Raw genomic sequence first — 20925 nt, forward strand, 5'->3', positions numbered from 1 at the left:
TCACCTGCTGTCTTCAATCCTCCATACCCGACAGTAACAGCTGACTGTTGTGTTGAGCTTCTTTGTGAGATCTGTTAAATGTAAAGTTCATAAAAACAATACACTTTTTGTCAATGTATGTTTTTCTGTTCTCATTCCTGGAGCTACCAAAAAGCAGAGGTGGCAAAAGTGCAGACATCCTGTATTTAAGTAGAAGTACAGATACTCGTGTTACTCAACTAAGAGTAAAAAAGTTCAGGCTCTGAAATAAAGCTTCTATGTAAGTTCATCAATAAATCATGTTCATTCTTTCTGACGATCTCTCCTTATTGAAATGTACTTAAAGTAAAAAAGTGAAAAGTTGCTCCTTAAAAGAAAATTTTACCATCAAATTTTATGTAAAGGTAACTGAACCTGGTGCTATATTAATATTATAATAATTCTTATCATTTTTATAACACAAAATGATCTATGACACATTACACTTTATGATAAAGGCTTTATTCAGCCTAAAAACATGGCAGAACGTAAAACATGTGGACAAACTGAGCTGAGGTGCTTTAACCTCCTCTACATCCCTGTTAGCAGGATGAAGGCGCCCTCTTGTGTTGTGCATCACTTTCAGATTTCACTTGTTAACCTGCAGGAAGAAAAAACTTCACTGAGCCTTCAGCAGCTTCAACATTATCAGTAAAGACAGATTTAAATATGTGTAATATCACACTCTGTCAGTTTGTTCACAGGAGTCACAACCTGTAACACTGATGCTGCATTCAAGGACCATTACAAACATCTGAAAGGACTTAAGAACATCAAGAAAATGTGACTTGTTTCTCTGTAATGAAGCTGTTTTAGTAAAGAAAGTTGAAAGGTCACAGAGCGACTGCTGAATCTTCTGCTCTAAACATGAACTCTGAACTTTGTGATGCTTCAGGAGGAAAACTGCTTCAGTTATTCTCTCAGATTAGTTTCATATTTTCTGCATCAGATTTGAGTGAGATCCTGGAATGAAGACAGAAGAAAAGACTTTGTTCAACGTTTGATTTATACTCAAACCTTCCAGTTTATTCACACAATAAAACATCAACACAATATATGAATTCATTCATTAAAATCACAGTTTTTCCTCATTTGTTTGATGATTTTGACAAAAACAAACACAAACACACACACATGGTCTGCCATACTCATAAAGAGAAATGTCGACATTTTTCAATACAAATATTCCAGAAACATTTAGAGGATAGAGAAGTTTACATTTTCATGTGGAGAAATATTTTAGTAAATCAAAATGATGATGAGCAGTGATAGCCTCCATAAACAGTCACAGGAAAGATCTCCTTTAAAAACTCAGAAACATCAAGATAACAACTAGAAGATGTGGAGGTACCACCCATAATGTTTGACTGACAGCTGATCTCTGTGCAGAAATGATGGAGAGAAACTAAAATGAAACTAAAATACAGATTTAAACCCACAATATGAAAGACTTCAGTCTATTTCACTTTAATCAACTCAGCAGTGGCTTCACAAAAATAAGGCCAAAGTCCAGCATAGAGCGGCTGAGTGAATGTGGTCCGGACTCTGTGGAGGAGAGTCATGGTTTCAGAGACGCTGTAGAAGGACAAAATACCTGCTCTGTGATCCAGGTACACTCCTACTCTGGAGGAACGAGGACCTGAGACACGAGTTTGGATGTTATTGTAACAAAATGTATAACTGTTGTTGTTACAATTTAATGCCCAAGATTTCTCATTAAGTCCAAATAAACATTCATTATCTCCATTTCTGCTGATATTCTTGTATGCGACTGCTACAGAAGCTCCTCTCCCTCTCCACTCCACCTCCCAGTAACAACGTCCAGTCAGACTCTCTCTACTCAGGACCTGTTCAATTCCAGTGAATCTGTCTGGATGATCAGAATAAGACTGTTGGTTTTCCATCACTGTTACTTTTCTGTTCCCCTCTGATAATAACAGCTGTTTGTGTGCTGTGTTTGGATTCAGTGTGATTTCACATGAATACTTTAAGAATCCAGCTCTGGTCTTTGGCTCTGGTGGTGACAGTAAAACATCCACTTCAGTGACTGTCAGTGAGATGTTTGTCCATTCCTCTCTCAGAATGTCCTGTAGTTTATCTCTGACCTCTGACACAGCTGCTGTCACATCCTCAAAGTAGCTCAGAGGACGGATATTGATACTGGATGAGTCTGTAGACTCACTGAGTGCTGACAGTGAAGGGTAGTTGTGTAGAAACTGGATGTGATCCTCTGTGTGTGAGAGCTGCTTCAGCTCAGCATCTTTCCTCTTCAGCTCAGTGATCTCCTGCTCCAGCTTCTCCTGAAGCTCTTTGACTCGACTCACTTCAGTTTCCTGCTGGGATCTGATCTGCTGCTTCACATCAGAGCTTCTTTTCTGGATGAGATGGATCAGCTTAGTGAAGATCTTCTCACTGTGCTTCACTGTTTGATCAGCAGACTGATTGATGGCCTCCACCTCCTGTTGAAGCAGCTTCACATCTTTCTCTCTGTCCTGGATTCTCTGCTGGATGTTTTGTCGACTCACCTCCAGCTCTCTCTGCCTCTCAGTCCTTTCTGCTGCAGCTGAGACTGTGTCGTGGCCTTTATGTTCATCCACAGGGCAGAGATAACAGATACACTGCTGATCAGTACGGCAGAACATCTTCATCATCTCATCATGACGAGAGCAGATGTTCTCCTGGAGCTTCTTGGAGGGATCTACCCGCTTGTGTTTCTTTAATGGAGCTGCTTCATAATGTGGCTGAAGGTGTTCCTTACAGTAAGATGCCAGACAGACTAAACAGGACCTGAAGGCTTTCATTTTTCTTCCAGTGCAGACATCACAGGCCACATCTTCAGGTCCAGCATAGCAGTGATCAGCAGGAGGAGCTTGGAGTCCAGTCTTCTTCAGCTCCTCCACTAAATCTGCTAACACGGTGCTTTTCACCAGGACAGGCCTCGGTGTGAAAGTCTGTCTGCACTGAGGGCTAGTGCTGGGCGATATGGAAAAAATATTTATCACGATATGAATCATTTTATATCATGATAACGATATATATCACGATATACCACAATGTTTCCAGTTATTCTCTGAAAAGTGTGAAAAATTTCATTCCTCACTTTTTTTCCTCAACTTTATTTTGAAGAGACATTTAACGGAACTGTCACAATTGAGAAACATACATTTTAATATAAATGTATCAAATGAAAACAGCTGTGGCCTTCACATTTTTTTTCCAAAACGTACATTTAAAATGAATTGTCAAAATAAACTTAAAGTGCACAACAGTTTCAAGTTTCTGAGAAGAAAACTCAGATTTGCACAAAAGTTCAGCTATAAAAAATTAACAAATTATTTCTTAACTTTCTGAAATCTGTAACCTTGTAGTGCAAAGTTTGCAAACCAATATAAAGTGACAAAAGTAAGCATCACGGTTGAACAGAACTCTGTTTAAGGCATTAACCATAAATTAAAGTGCAAACAGAAAATGGCTACTTTGCAGAAGTAGATATGTTACTGTTGAATTTACAGGTTGAGTGCAAGGAAGACTAGTTGGTCAACTGTGTTTGGCTTAAGACATGACCTCTTACATGTGATGATGTTCCCACTCGCACTGAAAGCCCTTTCAGATGAAGAACTAGTAGCAGGAATGCACAAGTACTTTCTGGCCAGCCTGGCCAACAGTGGAAAGCTTGTCTCATGCTGCTTCCACCACTCCAGTGGGTCAGTCTCTGAGTCAGGTCCAGGTGTCTGAAGATACATAGAGAGCTCCAGTTCAATGGATGCTCTACTGGGTTGGGAGTGGGTGGTGGATTGACCTGCCTTTTTGAAGTAGCTACCTAAACTTTTCTTTTTCTTTGTGGGACGGGGAAGCTCTGGATCATCGTCAGCAGCTGGGGGTGAACTGGAGGCTGCTGCTGTTTGTGCACTTTCTGGTGCTATTGCTCCTACCATGTCCACCAGCTCTGCTGCAGCTCTCATCTTTATGAACTCCACCCTCTCTTCCTTGATGTAGGCTGTCTTAAACCGTGGGTCAAGAAGTGTTGCCATGTCTAGGAGGTTGTTGGTGGCATGGTCATCATACTTTTCATTGAGGTACTTGAGGATACCGTCTTTGACTGCTTTTGTGAGCTCTGTGTCTCCATCCTTCTGACTGAGGATTTCATTGTTGAAGAGGTGCAGAACTGGCTTCAGAAAAGATACGCTGACGTAACTCTCCCCTGACAAAGCGTCAGTAAACTCGAACAGTGGACCCAGTGCGTTGTTCAAGGACTCTAGCAATGCCACATCTTGCCAGCTTGGCACCAGATGCCTTGTCTAAGTCAAATAGCAAAAAAGAAAGGGGGAAAAAAAGGTTACTTTCATGAGGTGGTGAATCTAGGCTGCAAACATAATCAGAATCCAAAATGAAAAGAATCAATGTACAATGTCCAGTGGCTATGTCTCACCTTCTTGTCTGCAAGGAGAACCTGTGAAAGAGCTTTCTCCTGCTCCAGGAACCTCTCTATCATCATCTGCCGCGAGCCCCATCTTGTAGGGCTTTCAGTGATGAGCTGATGAAGAGGCAAGCCCAGCACTGCTTGCACCTTGGCCAATTCACGTTTTTTCTTCCATGACTTGGAGAAAGTACTCACCACCTTTTTACACACTCCAACTGCTCGTTCCACAGCCTGTTTTGTAGATACTGGTGTGAGAGCTTTTAGAGCATTCTCTGTTGAAATAAAACAAAAAAGTATGTTATAACATATTTTGACAGCAACTTTATTTTTTATCATAATGTATCACTTCAATTACTTATGAATTGATTTAATAATTAGATACTGTGAGCAGCTAGTATCACAATTCATTCTTTACTGTGACAGGCAAAAAAAATATATATATATAAATAAAACTTGTTCAATAATGTTTTGTACATGGGCTGATCTAATTTAGATTTACTAATATTTTTGTTGCTACTATACTAGTCTCAACACAATAATACACTAAGCCATTTTTAGATTGTTTTACACTAACCAATGGCTAGCTGTAGGCGGTGACCAAAGCATTGTAGCCGTTCCCACTGGTTCAGTTCCATTGCAGAGATGTTGTTAGTGGCGTTATCCGTGGTGACACAGACAAGGTGGCATTCTTGCAATCCCCATGACTCCAGTGTATCTCTCAGACCTAGACACATTAATTCTTAATTAGGAGTGACTCAGAATTACTACAGCCAGAACAGCATCTGAAAATATTTGTTTTACTAACATGCATATCATATATGTTGGTAAAACTAGTGTGTGTGTGTACATACATATATATACATACACACTCACACACACACACAGATATACATATACATACACACACACACACAATAAATATATATATTTATATATATATATATATATATATATATATATATATATATATATATATATATATATATATATATATATATATATATATATATATATATATATATATATAAATATAAATATAAATATATATATGTATATATATATATATATATATATATATATATATACATATATATATATATATATTAGTACTACATGCACTTATATATGCACATAATGTACTTTATGCACGGTTAAATATGTAGCAATGGTGGACTCATACCTTGGGCTAACATGCCTCCAGTGTGGTCTTCTGGAAAGTACGCAGTCTGTAAACAGCGAGCGCAGAGGGTCCAGTCTTTGTTGATGAAATGGATGGTTACGCTCATGTAGGGCTGCGTATCTCTGCTCGTCCATAGGTCAGTAGTCAAGGCATAATGCATGACACTGCAAACATCCTTCTCTACTTTGGCCCGGCATGCGTCATATAAGCGTGGCAATTCAACTTTACTGAAGTGCTTACGACCGGGCATGACGTACCTCGGATCAAGGACTTTGACGAGGTCACGAAAGCTGTCCTTCTCAACTACGTAAACAGGGGCCATGCCCTTACAAATGTAACGCGAGATGGCTTCTGTGATTTGTTTATGGCGCTGGGACGTTTTCTCATACGGCGTCCCTTGTGCGAAAGACTGCTGTATCTTCGGCTGGCTATAGTTTTTCTTTTCTAAAATTGCTCCCGTCGTTCCACAGCTTGGTTTAGCTCGGATTTTCTGGATTCTTGAGTATTCTTTTTCGTGGGCCTTCTGTAGGTGATAGAAGAGATTTGTTGTGTTGCCATCAGGCGCGGGAATAGTTTTATAGCATAGCTTGCAAATGGGCGTCTTCTGCTCCGTGTCAGTGCTGTTGAACCCAAAATGTAACCAAATCACAGATGTACCCCCTCTTTTCGGTAAAAATGCTTCTTCTTGGGCTGGCTGTGTAGCTGTCTCTGCCTGTTGCATGTCCGGGCATGAAACTGCAACCTGTCGCGTGTCCATCGTTTAGAGTTTTGAGGATGTCGCAAATCCGGGTGCACGTAAAGCAGCACCATGTCGCAAAACCACAAGACGGAGTTTCTTTGTGGATATTTCTTCTCCGAAAAATATCATTTTTTATACTTCATTTTCTCTTGCATAAAGTTAGAGTATGAATAGTGACAAAACAACATTAATATATTTGCGCCCAGGCTATTTAATTTTATTTTTTATGTATAAATTTTTAAAATTACAAACGATAGAAACGATAGAAACGATAGAAGACAAATGGCACGATAGACACTTTTCTATCGTCCACACGATATATATCGTCATATCGCACAGCACTACTGAGGGCAGCTGTAGATTTTCCTGTTTTCGTCTCCATCCCAGTGGGTTTTAATACAGTTCATGCAGTAGCTGTGTCCACAGGGAATAGTCACCGGATCCTTCAGTAGATCCAAACAGACTGAACAGCAGAATTTTGTTTGATCCATTTGCTGTGTCGTTTCAACGTCTCTCAGTGACTGTCAGACAGTTTGACTTCCTCTGAACAGAAACAACCTCTGTGCTCTGAAGGGAAACAGATCTCTGCTCTTGGTCACCTCCTACAGGAAATGAGGCTCACCAGCAACTGCATTTACACCATGTTGTTTAGACCCATCCTGATACAGACACATCTGTGAAGGGAGGCAACAACAAGTCATAAAATGCTTATTTCATCAGTGCCAGGGTTTGTTATGTTTGATTTACAATATGCAGTTAAAACTGTGACCTAGCTAACCTTGTTAACTAGTAACTTAGCCTATATGAAATGCCTTGTGGCGATGATTTAAGTAAGGTAAAACCTTATTGGTATAGTACCTTTTGAGATAATAACAAAGCGCTCCATGATGATGATGATGATGATGATGGTTACACCCTTGTGCACAGGTGTCAAAACTCCAGTCCTTGAGGTCCTGAAACTTTTATATGTGTCCCTGCTCCAACACACCTGAATAAAATTAGATCAATTAGTAAGAGTCTATAGAACTTCGCTGCATGCTGAGGTGGTAATTCAGCCATTAGATTCATTTTATAGCAGCTCATGAATGAACGTGGCACAATCAAAGCATTTTTGTTGCTGAATTACATTTTTCCAAACACTTTCATTTATTTAAAACTAGAAAATGCATTTTATTAAGAAACTGCAGTGTGAATGGTGATAACTGAATGTTTTAAGTTGAAATAATTGCTGAATGTTAAATTAAAAATGTTGAGGTTTAGGGGTTCCCACCTCAGCATTTAGTCAAGACTCTTGCTAATGACCTACTCATTTTATTCAGGTGTGTTGCAGCAGGGACACATGTAAAAGTTTCAGGACTTTGACACCCCTGCCCTTGTGGATTAAACAGGATGGATTTTGTACCATAAGACGGGACAAAACAGCTGATGAATTTGTTACACTCTTAACTCATCTAAACAAGGCATTTTTTAGAGGGTACAGCAGCCATGGCAGTTTTTCTTGAAACAACTAATCTCACCTGTTGACTTTTTCTCAAAATAGGCATGGGAACAACTGTCTACAATACATCAAACATATGTTTTACTCATTATGTAAGAATTGTTATACAAAGGACCAGTGCCAAGTAGGGCTGCCACAAATGATGATTTTGATCGTCGACTAGTCACCGATTATTTTTGCGATTAGTTGACTGATCAGATCATGCATCCATTTGACGCACAGCTTACTGCACTAGCATGACCTATCCTCCAAATCCGGGGAAAAGGACGACGCATTTGTCGGCCGCATTTGTCGGAGTCTTCGAATTTGGACAGCCTTCGTCGCGTCGCTGTAACGTAATCGGCCTACAAATGCAGCCTCCGAAGGATGCGGCCCATGAATTTGGACACAGCTACGATGCCGGAAACTGCTTCTTCTTCTTTTGCCTTTAACGGCAGCTGGCATCCTTGTACATGCATTGCTGCCATCTTCTGTTTCAGTCCGTTATTACACTCTTAAACCCTACTGCTTATTACTGTCTTTCAGGATCTTACAAAGCTTCAAACGACGTCGACAATTAAATTAGTGGTCTCCGATTTTGATAATCGACGTAATAACCTTTTAAGATATTTTCAGGCGACAATGTAGCTGTGTAATGCTCAAATATCTACTTAATTTATCAAAATATCACATATTTGCAAAAGTGCTTCCACGTTTTCAGAGAGCTCTGTTATCCACCCCCCACACCCTACCCACACCCTACCCCACCCCTAACGGCTGCACCTCCCGAAGAATTTTGTCTGGGCTCTTATCTCACTTATTTATTTCAAACGATCAACAGAAAATTTCACCACATAGTTTTATGTAAGGTTTTTAAGGCTGTGGTGTTAATTTTTAAGTAACATGAGCCCAGCAGCAGCAGCAACGCTAGGCTAACACTAACTAGCTAGCAAGATTTTAAACCTAGTGCTAAACTAAGAGAAGCCACAAAATCAGTTTGAATAAGAGTAAACATTTACTCACCAAGTCAGTGTATCAGGTAAAAATCCACAGCAATGACAACAATAATATCTTGAGCTGACGCTTCTCCAGGTTTGCTCAACATATTCCATAAAAAATGCACCGTGAACATGCGCGGACTGATCCGAGAGGGAGGAGGACGGTAGTCACGTGGCATTTTCAAAACACATCTTTCATCCTTCCGCACTGAGAAGCAAAACTTCCAGCTTACTTAGTTTTTCTAAGTTAAGACAACTCAAATAAATGGAGTTTATCAGTTTATCAAAGTACTGGTAACTTATTTAAATTGAGTTCTAATAACAAATTGATAAAAATTGAGTTCAGCCTATTTAATATTTTTAATTAAACACAATATTACATTTTACAGTGTAGAAATAAAACTGAACAGATCTAAAGAAGGTGTTTATTAGAACAGGACAGATGGGTGACTGCAGCCCTCTGAGCACAAGGCTGACAGGACTTTCCCCCCATATAATAAATAAACAAAACATTAAAATAAAAATGTAATTAAGACAGATTACTATACCACACTTACAGATAAAAATATGTTTTAGTGGATTTGTCAGCTCTTGCTTTTCAAAGACGATGTGGACTAAAGTACAATTAGGAGTGCTTGTTCTGATGAACACTTCATTGTTCAGAATCATCTTCAATGCACACTTTTTTCTTTGCTGTTCTCAAGGTGCTATCAGCTGTTTAACCCGATATACTTATAATTTAATCACATTAGGTCAACAGTGTCACAAAACAAGCCGCATACTTGAAATGACCTGGTCAGCATTACATAAATCACATTTTCAACAAAAGTTATAAATGTTTAGTTAACATTTTGAGACAGACACTTCACTCTATGTGCTACAACATGGACATAATAATAAATGTGTGACTATTTACATTGTGGATTCTCACAGAAGGCATCAAAACTATGAATAAACCCATATAGAATTATGTAGTACAAAAAACTGTGAAAACGTGTTTTATATTTTAGATTCTTCAAAGTAGCCACCCTTTGCTTCGATTACTGCTTTGCACACTCTTGGAATTGTCTCGATGAGCTTCATGAGGTCGTCACGTGAAATGGTTTTCCAACAGTCTTGAAGGAGTTCCCAGAGATGCTGAGCACTTGTTGGCCCTTTTGCCTTAATGCTGTGGTCCATCTCATCCCAAACCATCTCAATTGGGTTTAGGTCAGGTGACTGTGGAGGCAAGGCCATCTGGCGCAGCACTCCATCACTCTCCTTCTTGGTAAAATAGCCTGGAAGTGTGTTTGGGGTCATTGTCCTGCTGAAAAAGAAATGATGGTTCAACTACACGCAAACCGGATTGGATGGCATGTCACTGCAGGATGCTGTGGTAGCTCTGGTTCAGTATGCCTTCAGTTTTGAATAAATCCCCAACAGTGTTACCAGCAATGAACCCCCACACCATCACACCTCCTCCTCTATGCTTCACGGTGGGAACCATGCATGCAGAGACCATCCGCTCACCTCTTTTGTGTTGTGCAAAGACACCGCGAGTTTTACATTTTGGGTTTTATTTGTAAATGGGCATTTTGGAGAGATGGAATGCACATGTGCCTGTCTGGAATGTTCTGGGTTAACTCCTGTTGTTTTAAATGTGTTGTATAAATACATTTGCCTTGACTTGATCCGACTTTATAAATAGATTTTTTAGGCTCCAGCCCGACCTCCACCCTGAACTGAATAAGCAAAAGATGGATGGATGATGAACTCATGTAGCAAACTGATATCTAATCACTTTATTTTAATCAAAGTGTGTGAGGTCTCCTTGAATGGAGAAAGTAATTCTTGCACTGGATGAGAACATGCATCCTGTCTGAGAGCCAGCGAGGAAGAGAGGATGTTCTGCCTATTCCTAAATAAAAACCAAATACAATAACTTTATGTGTGTTATGTTTTTATTTTACCAGTTCATAAACAATTCTATCCCCAGGTCAAAAACGTACATAAGATATTATGTAAATACCATACCAGGTATTATCACATAATGGAAAAGCCTGGAAACCCTACTGAACCGTGACAAGTTGATACGAGTTGATATTAACGGAAAAGGGGCTACTGGTTTAATTAGCTCGTTATTTATAATAGGAAAGCACTATACAGGGAAATGTGACTGTGATAGAGAAGGTGAGACCACAGAACACGTTTTAGTGTATTGTGGGAAATATGAGGTTCAGGATGTTCAGTAACAAGGAAAATTAACCTGAACCCTGTTGATTTATTTTGGTAAAAAATAAAACGTCATCAGGCCACATTGATTTTTTTTTTTTTTGAATTGAGGGTCGTTTTTTCTTTGTGTGTGTGTGTGTGTGTGTGTGTGTGTGTTTCATTTTTGTCCACACCCCATACCAGTTGGCGGCGGTAATGCACCGATTCGCTGTTTGCCAACAAGAAGAAGCGGAAGGAAGAAGAAGAAGAAGCCGAACCGGAAATAATATTTACCCTTTCCGGTTTGGCGTCTAAGGTTTTCTTTTTTTTTTGTATTTCATTTTCTCCATGCCAGAATAGTAGTATCATGGCAAACAGAACCGTTAAAGACGCTAACAGTATACACGGGACTAACCCGCAGTATCTGGTGGAGAAAATCATCCGCACACGAATCTACGAGTCTAAGTACTGGAAGGAGGAATGCTTCGGTCTCACCGGTTAGTAGTGTCACCAGTGAGCTAACGTTAGCTTCATGAGGGCTCATTTTAGCAGGCGGGTTACTATCGACTGTTTACGTTAAGCGGGCTCAGTTATATTCCTGGGTAGATAGATAGATAGATAGATATTTTTAGGCAATAGAAATATATTTTATTTTATGCCAAAGATTCAAGATTCTTTATTTGTCACATGCATAGTCATACAAATACAACACACATTGAAATGTGTCCTGAACTGCTCCTTGACTGTGCAAAACATTATAAACAATAAGTAAGTTTAAATTAAAAAACTGAAAGTGCACATCGTGCAAATGGAATATTAAAGTGTTTTGTACCATATTAGCACAGCAATGTCCTGACCGTGCAATGCAAGTAGAATAAACAAAATGAAGTAACGTAAACACAGTAATTGAACTGAGTGACTAGAGTTATGTAGTGTAATGTAAACAGAGTGACTGGAGTACAACAGTGACCAGAGTAATATAAGCAGTAGTGAAGCAACATGATCAGTGTAGCAGCATGTGCCGTAATAATAAATCAGATACGATATGAAATATGACAGTGAGAATTCTGCAATGTGACAAGAATATACTATAAGGTCCTGTTCCAGACCCTTATGGTGATGCTATGAGGGGAGTGGGGGCATGTTCTGATTTAGGACTTGGCTGGCCTGAGGATAGAAGCTCCTCTTGAGTCTCTCTGTTTTTGTCCTGATAGTGCGAAACCTTCTGCCTGATTGCAGAAGTTGAAACAGTTTGTTACTGAAGAAAGGCTATAGAAAAAATAAACAAATTTAACACATGGTTCTGTAACATGCCGTTGTGTTAAATGATAAACGTTAAACGACGTAAATGTGAATGTTTCACCCACATTTGTGACTAAAAACAGACCTGCAATACAAACATATTTAGTTTGACAACATTAAGTCCATGTGGCTCCCAGTTTTATACAAAAGCACTGATAACACAATAGCAGCAGTGATGATAACACTGGCATAGTTTCACGTGGAGCTGGACTCTGTTTACACTTACACACACACGCACCAGGAAGAGCAAAGAGGCTTAGCTGTTACAGAGACGCTGAGGAAAGAAAACGTGTTTCTAGAGCCCAAAAACAGCAGTTGTTCCTGTAACCACCATTAAAACCTTTACTGGGAAAAAGGTGACAGGAGCCCTTCATCAAAGCGCCTGATCAACAAACTCCAAAATTTGTTTTACACAAAGAAAAATCTGCAGTAAGCATCCAAGAGTAGTATTAAAACATGCAGATGAACTGTTAACTTAGTTTCATACCATGTTTATATTACACAGCTTGCTGAAGGCTGATGGCAGCCATTCTATTTTACAGCCATACCTGCAGCAAACAGGGGTCTAAAGGGAGACATGGAGTGTTCTAGGCCATATTTATTGAAAGGATTTCGTAACATTTTTCAGATTGCAATTGAAATGGTGTAAAATTTTGTGTTAATTAAATTGCATTAATATTGAAAAAGTGATGTCACTCCCAATTTGGCGCATTCCAGCAAAAGGAATAAATGTTAAAAGACCTCATCTACCTGAGAAATTAGAGACTATTCTGGCCCTTCCTGTACAGTGTTTTTAACCAAGTCAGTGGGAGTCATTGGTTTCCAGGTCCTCCTAAAGTCCACAGTCAATTCCTTGGTCTTTGTCACGCTGAGCTGCAGAGGTTTCTGCTTGCACCGCATGAGGACGGTCCCTTCTGGTGCCTCAGTGTTGCTGATGGTCTTGTTGAACACACAATGTTGAAACGCACATGTTGTGGTCTTTCTGTCAGGCAATCAACAATCCAGGACACAGCTTGTTGTACTACTTAGGCATTCCTTTCTTCATCTTTCTTCATCTCCTTCACTGATAGTTGGATACCACAGTAATTGACTCAGAGTGCTAATATGCTAATATGGGAGGGACATCACTCCCCAGTTCTGAAATGGTACTGGTAGTAAAGTAGTAGTAAAACTGTAAACTTCTAATCTGTACAAGTCTGTATACCTCTGTTCATTGCCTAATTGGAAACATGTATGCAGGTGCATTTGCAGGAAACAATTGTATACAATGCAATTTGTATCTGTAGTTTTTTGTTAACAATGCTTTTGTATGTTGTTTCATCCTCAGCCGAGCTGGTTGTCGACAAAGCCATGGAACTTAAGTTTGTCGGTGGAGTTTTTGGTGGAAATATCAAACCCACTCCTTTCCTTTGTCTCACGCTGAAGATGTTGCAGATTCAACCTGAAAAAGACATCATTGTCGAATTCATAAAAAACGAGGATTTCAAGTGAGTTTTCTGCAGAGAGAAAAGGAGTAAACACTTACGTTGTGTTAAGTTTCTCAACCAAGTTCATAGAATTCACTCAAACTCGTGAGACTTTCAGACACATTCCCACTGTTTTGCTTAGCTAAGGTTGTAGCATAGTTGTAAAGATAAAAGACCTTTATGAACATTTGAGCTTAAGAAAAAGTTGCATGATATACCCATATATGATTTCTTATATGGCTATATGTTATCAGTGCAAACAATGGCATTGAGAATGGCATTTTAAATAGCTCTTTATAGCAGCATTATCACTCGGAACTTCAGATCAGTCTATTGACCTTGAAGGAGAGGTCAGAGGTCAAATGTGACAAGATTTTTAACCTTTATATGGTACTTTTTTAATGTTCAGAATACACACTTGTAAGAATCATAACTTAACATGTTGTTCAGTTGACATTGAAGACCTTGGTGGATGTAAGCCAAATTGTAATTGATTATTATGACCCTTGAGTTTTATCTGAATTTATTCAAAACTTTTTAAGCTATTGTGTTTACAAATCGAATGATGAACTCAAACACAAATGTGATGAATCACATATTTGTACATTTATTCAGTTAATTTGTATGAGTGAAACCTATTTTCCTCGGTTTACTTTGCTGCTGTCACATGGCAATGTATTCGTTGAATACTTTATTGATAATGATTGGGTTAGGAAAATATGTTTGTGCTATTTTGTAAAATTGTTATTAATAAAAAGCTCTGTAAATTGTTTAAGTACTGTTTTATAGTTTTATGTGTTTTTAAATGTCTTTGTGCCTGAATGTGATTTTGCTGATTATAATGTTGCACAGCAGTTTGGTAAACTGTTGTCGGCACTCAGCAGCGTGTGCAGCACATTCCGTGCTGGATTGATTAAGAATATATTTTATGTATGTAACACATGGAAGAGGTATGACATGTTCGTGCTCATTTTTTTCCCCCCTCATTCTTTTTTTTTTTTTTTAGATATGTGCGTTTACTTGGAGCGATGTACATGAGGTTAACTGGAACTGCAGTGGATTGCTACAAATACTTGGAGCCTTTGTACAATGACTACAGAAAGATTAAGAGCCAGAACAGAAATGGAGGTGAGTTTGACAAGTTAATCTATAAATGACTGGACTCTAACTGGTGTTGGAGGGAGGTGAATGATATCGCAATATTTCAAGAAAATTTGCAATAATGATATTTCTGACATACAAAAGAAAAATACTAAACATTTTATTGTTTGCTCGCTGCTTGATAACAGCAGTACTTATCAATGTAAGTGCATGAAAGACATTCTCCAATCATCTTTTCACATGAGCTAATGTCACTAATAAACTTCCTAATTTGAAGTGTGAATCTTATTGAAACAAGGTCCCAGCACTAGCAGCATTACAGTGTAGCAGTACTGACAGCATAAGTCAAAAGTGCCATAGGCTAAGTGTTCTCTCTGGTGTTTAAGTATGAAACTACTGGTTAACATTTTAGTTTAACAATAATTAAAGTAATTTAACCTTATAACTTATCAAGAGCTTGTACAATATTATAATATAATAAAACTGAATTATGTTTTTCTAACTCTTTTTATATATGTTTTATACATTTATTCAATTTGTTATTTTATACCCAAACTTGAGACAGCACAGTCCAGAGAAATGAGGAATTCATCAAGTATAACTTTCAACCACAAAAGAATATAAGTAAATAAATTACAGTAAACTCTATTGACATCTTAATGAAAAATTGTCTGTTTTACTTGACTACTGGTTTTCTCTTCTTTTTGTTAAAACAGTAATTTTTTTAATTCATTGACCGTATTGATTCTGTTTTGCTATTGCAAATATGTCAAAGCCTATGGAAGAGGATTAGGGCCACCGGGAAAATAAGTGGACACATCTTTTTTTTCTTCTTTTCCAGAATTCTGAGATTAAAGTCAGAATTATGACTTTTTTCTCAGAATTCTGAGATTGAAGTTGAGATTTTGAGAAAAAAGTCAGAATTCTGACTTTAATCTCAAAGTTCTGAGAAAAAATTTAGAATTCTGACGTTTTTCTCAGAATTCTGGAAAGGAAGAAAAAAAAAAGACATGCCCACTTTTTGTTTTTCCCAGTGGCCCTAATCCTCTTCCGTACAAATCACTTGCACATACTAGTGGAGTAAACATTGCAATTTAGGACAGCTTTGGCAAAAACCTTACATTGGGTTTTGGTTTATATTTGTAGGCACTGTGCGTGTGTATGTACACCAATCAGGCACCGATCATACAATGACAAGAGTAAAAACACTGCTCGTCATTGTGACACGTGTTATTGGGTGGGATATGTGAGGTAGCAAGTAAACATTTTGTCTTCAAAGTGGATGTGTTCGAACCAGGAAAAATGCGTAATTTATTTATTTTTTAAAATTATTACAGAGTTTGAGGTGATGCATGTGGACGAGTTCATCGACGGGCTTCTTCAATCAGAGAGAATGTGTGACGTCATCCTTCCTCGGCTTCAGGTGTGTTAATGTCGTTTTAGTATATCTGACCTGTTTGACCTGCCAATGTCATTGACTTTTTTTTTATGCGTGTATTACAGAAGAGGCAAGTGCTGGAGGAGGCTGAGATGCTGGACCCAAGGATTAGCGCTTTGGAGGAGGACTTGGATGAAGTAGAAAGCAGTGAAGAAGAAGATGAGGAAGAAGATAAGGTTAAAAAGAAAGTTATCAGTAAAAATCTATATATTTAAAACTGATATAATAAATTTATGGTTTCTGATTGACACGTTAATTTTCCAAATATATTTCTAATGTTTAAAGAGCCCTCGCTATAACAAAACAAAATATGTTCAACTGTCAGCTCTTGTTTAACTGCAGAGTTGGTATGTGTTCAGCTTCTGTTAGCTCTAATGTTCAAGTTAGTAAAGTGCTTTATAAAAGACTCGGTACAGCCGGTGTGGCTAGGAAAACAGGCTCTCCTCCACACTGTTCTCACTTGTATCGTGTTCTACAAAACCTAACATTAAAACTAACAAGTGGATTTTCCATGTCAGTGCAGTTACCAAACAACAAGGAACCACTGAGTGTTTAAGAGACAGATAAAACTCATTGTTGCAGCCAGGGGCAGCACAACAGTGGCCCCCTTGGGCTGCTATTTAGTTTTAGTCCCCCTGTTTTCCAGTGATTTATCAGTTCTGCAACCAACCTGGTGACATCACGTTCTGTACTGGCACAAGATGGCGCCGAACATGTAAAAACTTCAAACACTTGTAATACAGACAGTATTACATATTGTAAATGAGTTCTTTTGCAATAAAATGACTGGTTTAGGTTGCTCAGCTCATGGGAATCAGTTATACAGAGACGTCTGCATAAAATAGCTTCTATGTCACTGAAAATGTTGTCTGTTAATGGATTAACTGAAAAATAAGAACATGAATTAATTTGGTTGCAGATGGAGAGAATTCAGACTCCTGAGCCTCATAGACGTGGTTACCGTGACAATGACAGACCTCGTCGCTCCCCATCACCACGTTACAGACGCAGCCGTTCTCCCAGACGGTACTCATTGTGCTCATCCTTACATTTTCTTTAGTCTTCATATGTATGTGAATAAGACAAGTAGACTTGCAGAGCAGCCTTTTCCCACACTGAGTGTATACAGTTGCTTTCATTATGGTAAACTCCATTATTTCTTCTTCAGGAGGAGCAGGTCTCCAAAGAGGAGAAGGTATGACTGCTTTTTGCATTCACTTTAACCTTGTTAAAACTGCACTGCTAGTATGTGTGTCTTACAGGAATATCTGTGTTTTTTATTGTACATAAACAGCCCCTCACCACGGAGAGACCGCCATCGCAGCAAAAGCCCCCGGCGCCACCGCAGCAGGTCCAGAGAGAGACGCCACCGCTCCAAATCCCCAGGTAAGCAAAGGGGAGCTCAGTGTTCTGTGGTGGTGTAACCACAATAACAGACAGCTGAGAATGGGGAAAAATATGGGTTATGAAAGAGTCTGGAGAAATTTAAGTTAAACAAGCAACCAAATATATCATTCATATGATTTAGAACATATATGTTCTCCATCAACTTGGAGTTCCAAAGCTTTTTAGCCATTATATCTTTAACTGCTCACTTACTAATGAACAAAGCACTTTGTTTAAAGTTAATCAACCAGAATTGGCTTGTTACTGTTATTTTTGTTATATATGTACAGTGGTGACTCGTTTTTTGTGGTAGTTACGTTCTAAAAATAACCCACAATAGGTGAAATCCGCAAAGTACCCATGTCTATATATCTTTATATCTTTATATATATATATATATATATGTAGAGAGAGAGAGAAAGAGAGAGAGAGAGAATTATATATATAGAGAATCTGTGAGATAATATATGGTTGAATATATATCGGACATTCTTACCTCCAACAGGGTTTGTTAAAAAATGTATGCAAACCATAAAACATCTGGGCCACACATTTTTGTGGGACACTCAGGATCAGGGCCAGTGGTCCACAGGATGTTTGTTTTCATCAAATTTGTTTTCATCAATTTATTTTTTGCAAAGATTTGTCCCACAATATCAGTGGGTTTTAAACCATTGAAATGAAATTCATGTTTTTCTTCTGCCATCTGTCTTTTTTGCAACTGAGTTTTAAGTTTTTAACACTGGAAATTTTCAAGTTATTTCCATAGTTACATAGGTTTGGAAAACTGTTCACTATAACTAGAAATGACTTAGTGTCATTGTTGCGATCCAGGTCACCACAGAAGCCACAGACATCGCAGCCATTCCAAGTCCCCAGAGAGGTGAGTGTTATTATTAATGCATATCTGGGTAACATTATTTGATTAGTGGGTCCTATTCAAGGAAGCAAGTTTATCTGTGGGTGTGGATGTGTGTGTGTGTGTAATGAGCTCAGAAGAAAAATTTTTGTTTCAATCTCAGAATTACAGCTAGGGTTCCACAAATAAGCTAATGAAAATTCAAGTTAGGTAAAAGATGTCAGCAGACAGGAAAAAAAAAAAACATCCTTCAAGCTCGGGTCCTCTACCAGAGGCCTGGGAGCTTGAGGGTCCTGCTCAGTATCCTAGCTGTTCCTAGGACTGCGCTCTTCTGGACAGAGATCTCAGATATTGTTCCTGGGATCGGCTGGAGCCACTCACCTAGCTTGGGAGTCACTGCACCTAGTGCTCCGATTACTACAGGGACCACCGTTACCTTCACCCTCCACATCATCTCGAGCTCTTCTCTGAGCCCTTGGTATTTCTCTGTCTTCTCGTGTTCCTTTTTCCTGATGTTGCTGTCATTTGGTATCGCTACATCTACCACTACGGCTGTCTTCCTGCTTGTCCGCCACTACTATGTCCGTTTGGTTAGCCATCACCAGTTTGTCCGTCTGTACCTCAAAGTCCTACATTCTCCACCACCCTGGGGGGTGTCTACCATTTTAACCTCGGGACTTTCAGGCTATACTCAGCACAGATTTTGCTGTATATTCGGCTATGGTTATGGCGCTCTGCCTGCTAGCATCTTGCACCCTGTTGTTATGCGCTGGATTGTCTCAGGGGCATCTTTACACAGCCTGCACCTGGGGTCTTATCTGGTGTGGTAGACCCCAGCCTCTATGGATCTTGTGCTCACAAGTTGTTCCTTTGCTGCCATGATGAGTGCCTCTGTGCTGTCTTTCAGTCCAGCTTTGTCCAGCCACTGATAGAGGAGGTGGCTGACATCCAGAAGTCCTATCTTCCAGGGGAAGGATACTGTGTGTCCTTCCATGATGGTTCCTCCTCTTGTTCCTCATTCTTGGCTTTTTGCTGCCTGAGCTATTCACCGAGTACGCGGTCGGTTGTGGCCATATTCCTGATTCGTGGATGTTTGTTCTCTCATCCTGGACTGTGGTACTGACACTCACTAGTCCCAGCCTCCTTTTTTCCACTTAGGATACAGTGTCAGGGGACTGGACTTGGGTTGAAACCCTCCATGCATGGTCAGGCGCTTCCTGGTCTTGATGTCAGTGGCTTCGATCTCCTCCTTTAGCCAGCTTATTATCCCAGCAGGCTACCTGATCACAGGCATAGGTGTTGATAGCCCAGATCTTGTTCTTACCATTAAGCTGACTCCTCACGTGCTGCTTCTTGGGGCTGTTCATCTTGTAGCCAAACATCTCACTGATCACTGCTGCCATAGATCAGCTGGTTAGTCTCAGTAATGGTTGCAGTACGTATTGTCCATAGTGCTGCATTCACATCATCTAGTAGACCTTCAGAGGGTAATTTATGTAATCTTGGTAACCGGCTACAGAGGGTCCAGGATCCTGTCTTTCAGGTCAGTTCCTCTCGCACTTAACGATACTTTCATGACACTTGGGGCTTCATCCCCACCCAATCTTGGGTATCTCCCCCTGACTTGTCGTCCTGGCTACCCCTTGTGTTGCATTTGTGTTGTTCCTTGCCAATCTCTAGCCGTGAGAGCAGGTTCTCCATTATACTTTCAGGATTTTAATTGTCTATAAACAAGTAACTAAATTAAGTAACTAACAAGAAATAACACAGTCACACTATACTGTGCCGTAATTTGATATGGGGCTAAAGACAGAAAAGAAGAAGAAGGAAAAAGAAATATGTATTTTTAAGCTCAAGGTTAAAAATAACAAGACAGAAAAAGAGAAGAGAAGAAAGAGGTTCCCTCTGTGTGCATATTTGTATTCACCAACTCCAGTGTAGTCGTATTAGAATATTCATTGTTCATTTAACTTGGTTTTGTTTTGTTTCACCTTACAGGAGTTCAAAAAAGAGTCACAAGAAGAGTCGAAGAGGAAACGAGTGATTTTTGTTTTTCTTTTTGTTTTTATACCAAACTTTCCGAAATCTGGTTTCTAATTCCTGTGTTTTTGTTTTCTTTTCCCTTGTTGTTATTTTGTGGGGTGGGGGGGGGGGGGGGGAGTATAAATGTATAAAATATTTCATGTAAACATGTTCATTGTGCTTAGAATGTGTTTCATAATCTGATTTGATCTTACATTTCAAAAATAAAGGCCCCTAAATTGTGACTCGTTGTATGTTTCAAGGATGATGTTGTTGTTGTTGTAATAGAATTAGTAGTAGTAGTAATAGTAATAGTTGTTATTATTATT

General features: G+C 39.1%; 3 protein-coding genes across 4 annotated transcripts; 1 reads left to right on the top strand and 2 right to left on the bottom strand.

Annotated features, from left to right (window-relative positions):
* Positions 1-2038: 2038 nt before the first annotated feature.
* Positions 2039-8067, bottom strand: LOC100711484 (E3 ubiquitin/ISG15 ligase TRIM25). The gene is given in 4 exon segments (XM_025899832.1): positions 2039-2201; positions 2203-2986; positions 6710-7031; positions 7216-8067. Coding segments are annotated over 3 exon segments (966 nt in total). The 5' UTR covers positions 6849-7031; positions 7216-8067; the 3' UTR covers positions 2039-2158.
* LOC102082186 (zinc finger BED domain-containing protein 1) lies at positions 3022-6677 on the bottom strand. The gene is made up of 4 exons (XM_019347258.2): positions 5619-6677; positions 5013-5162; positions 4448-4710; positions 3022-4316 (listed from the first exon to the last, which is right to left on the bottom strand). The coding sequence occupies exons 1-4, from the start codon at positions 6373-6375 to the stop codon at positions 3525-3527; spliced, it is 1962 nt and encodes a 653-aa protein (XP_019202803.1). The 5' UTR covers positions 6376-6677; the 3' UTR covers positions 3022-3524.
* Positions 8068-11271: 3204 nt separating the features above from the next.
* Positions 11272-20841, top strand: prpf38a (pre-mRNA processing factor 38A). 2 transcript variants are annotated; one of them, XM_013273536.3, is made up of 10 exons: positions 11272-11519; positions 13652-13811; positions 14797-14918; positions 16229-16314; positions 16395-16513; positions 17249-17355; positions 17498-17524; positions 17624-17715; positions 18550-18598; positions 20573-20841. In XM_013273536.3, the coding sequence occupies exons 1-10, from the start codon at positions 11390-11392 to the stop codon at positions 20746-20748; spliced, it is 1068 nt and encodes a 355-aa protein (XP_013128990.2). In that variant the 5' UTR covers positions 11272-11389; the 3' UTR covers positions 20749-20841. The 2 variants fall into 2 exon arrangements, with proteins under 2 accessions (XP_013128990.2, XP_003448827.1); XM_003448779.5 differs by having other exon boundaries at positions 11278-11519; positions 16395-16505; positions 20573-20665.
* Positions 20842-20925: the final 84 nt, after the last annotated feature.

This window comes from Oreochromis niloticus, linkage group LG17, assembly GCF_001858045.2.
Source record: "Oreochromis niloticus isolate F11D_XX linkage group LG17, O_niloticus_UMD_NMBU, whole genome shotgun sequence".
In the NCBI taxonomy this organism is placed as follows: Eukaryota; Metazoa; Chordata; class Actinopteri; order Cichliformes; family Cichlidae; genus Oreochromis; species Oreochromis niloticus.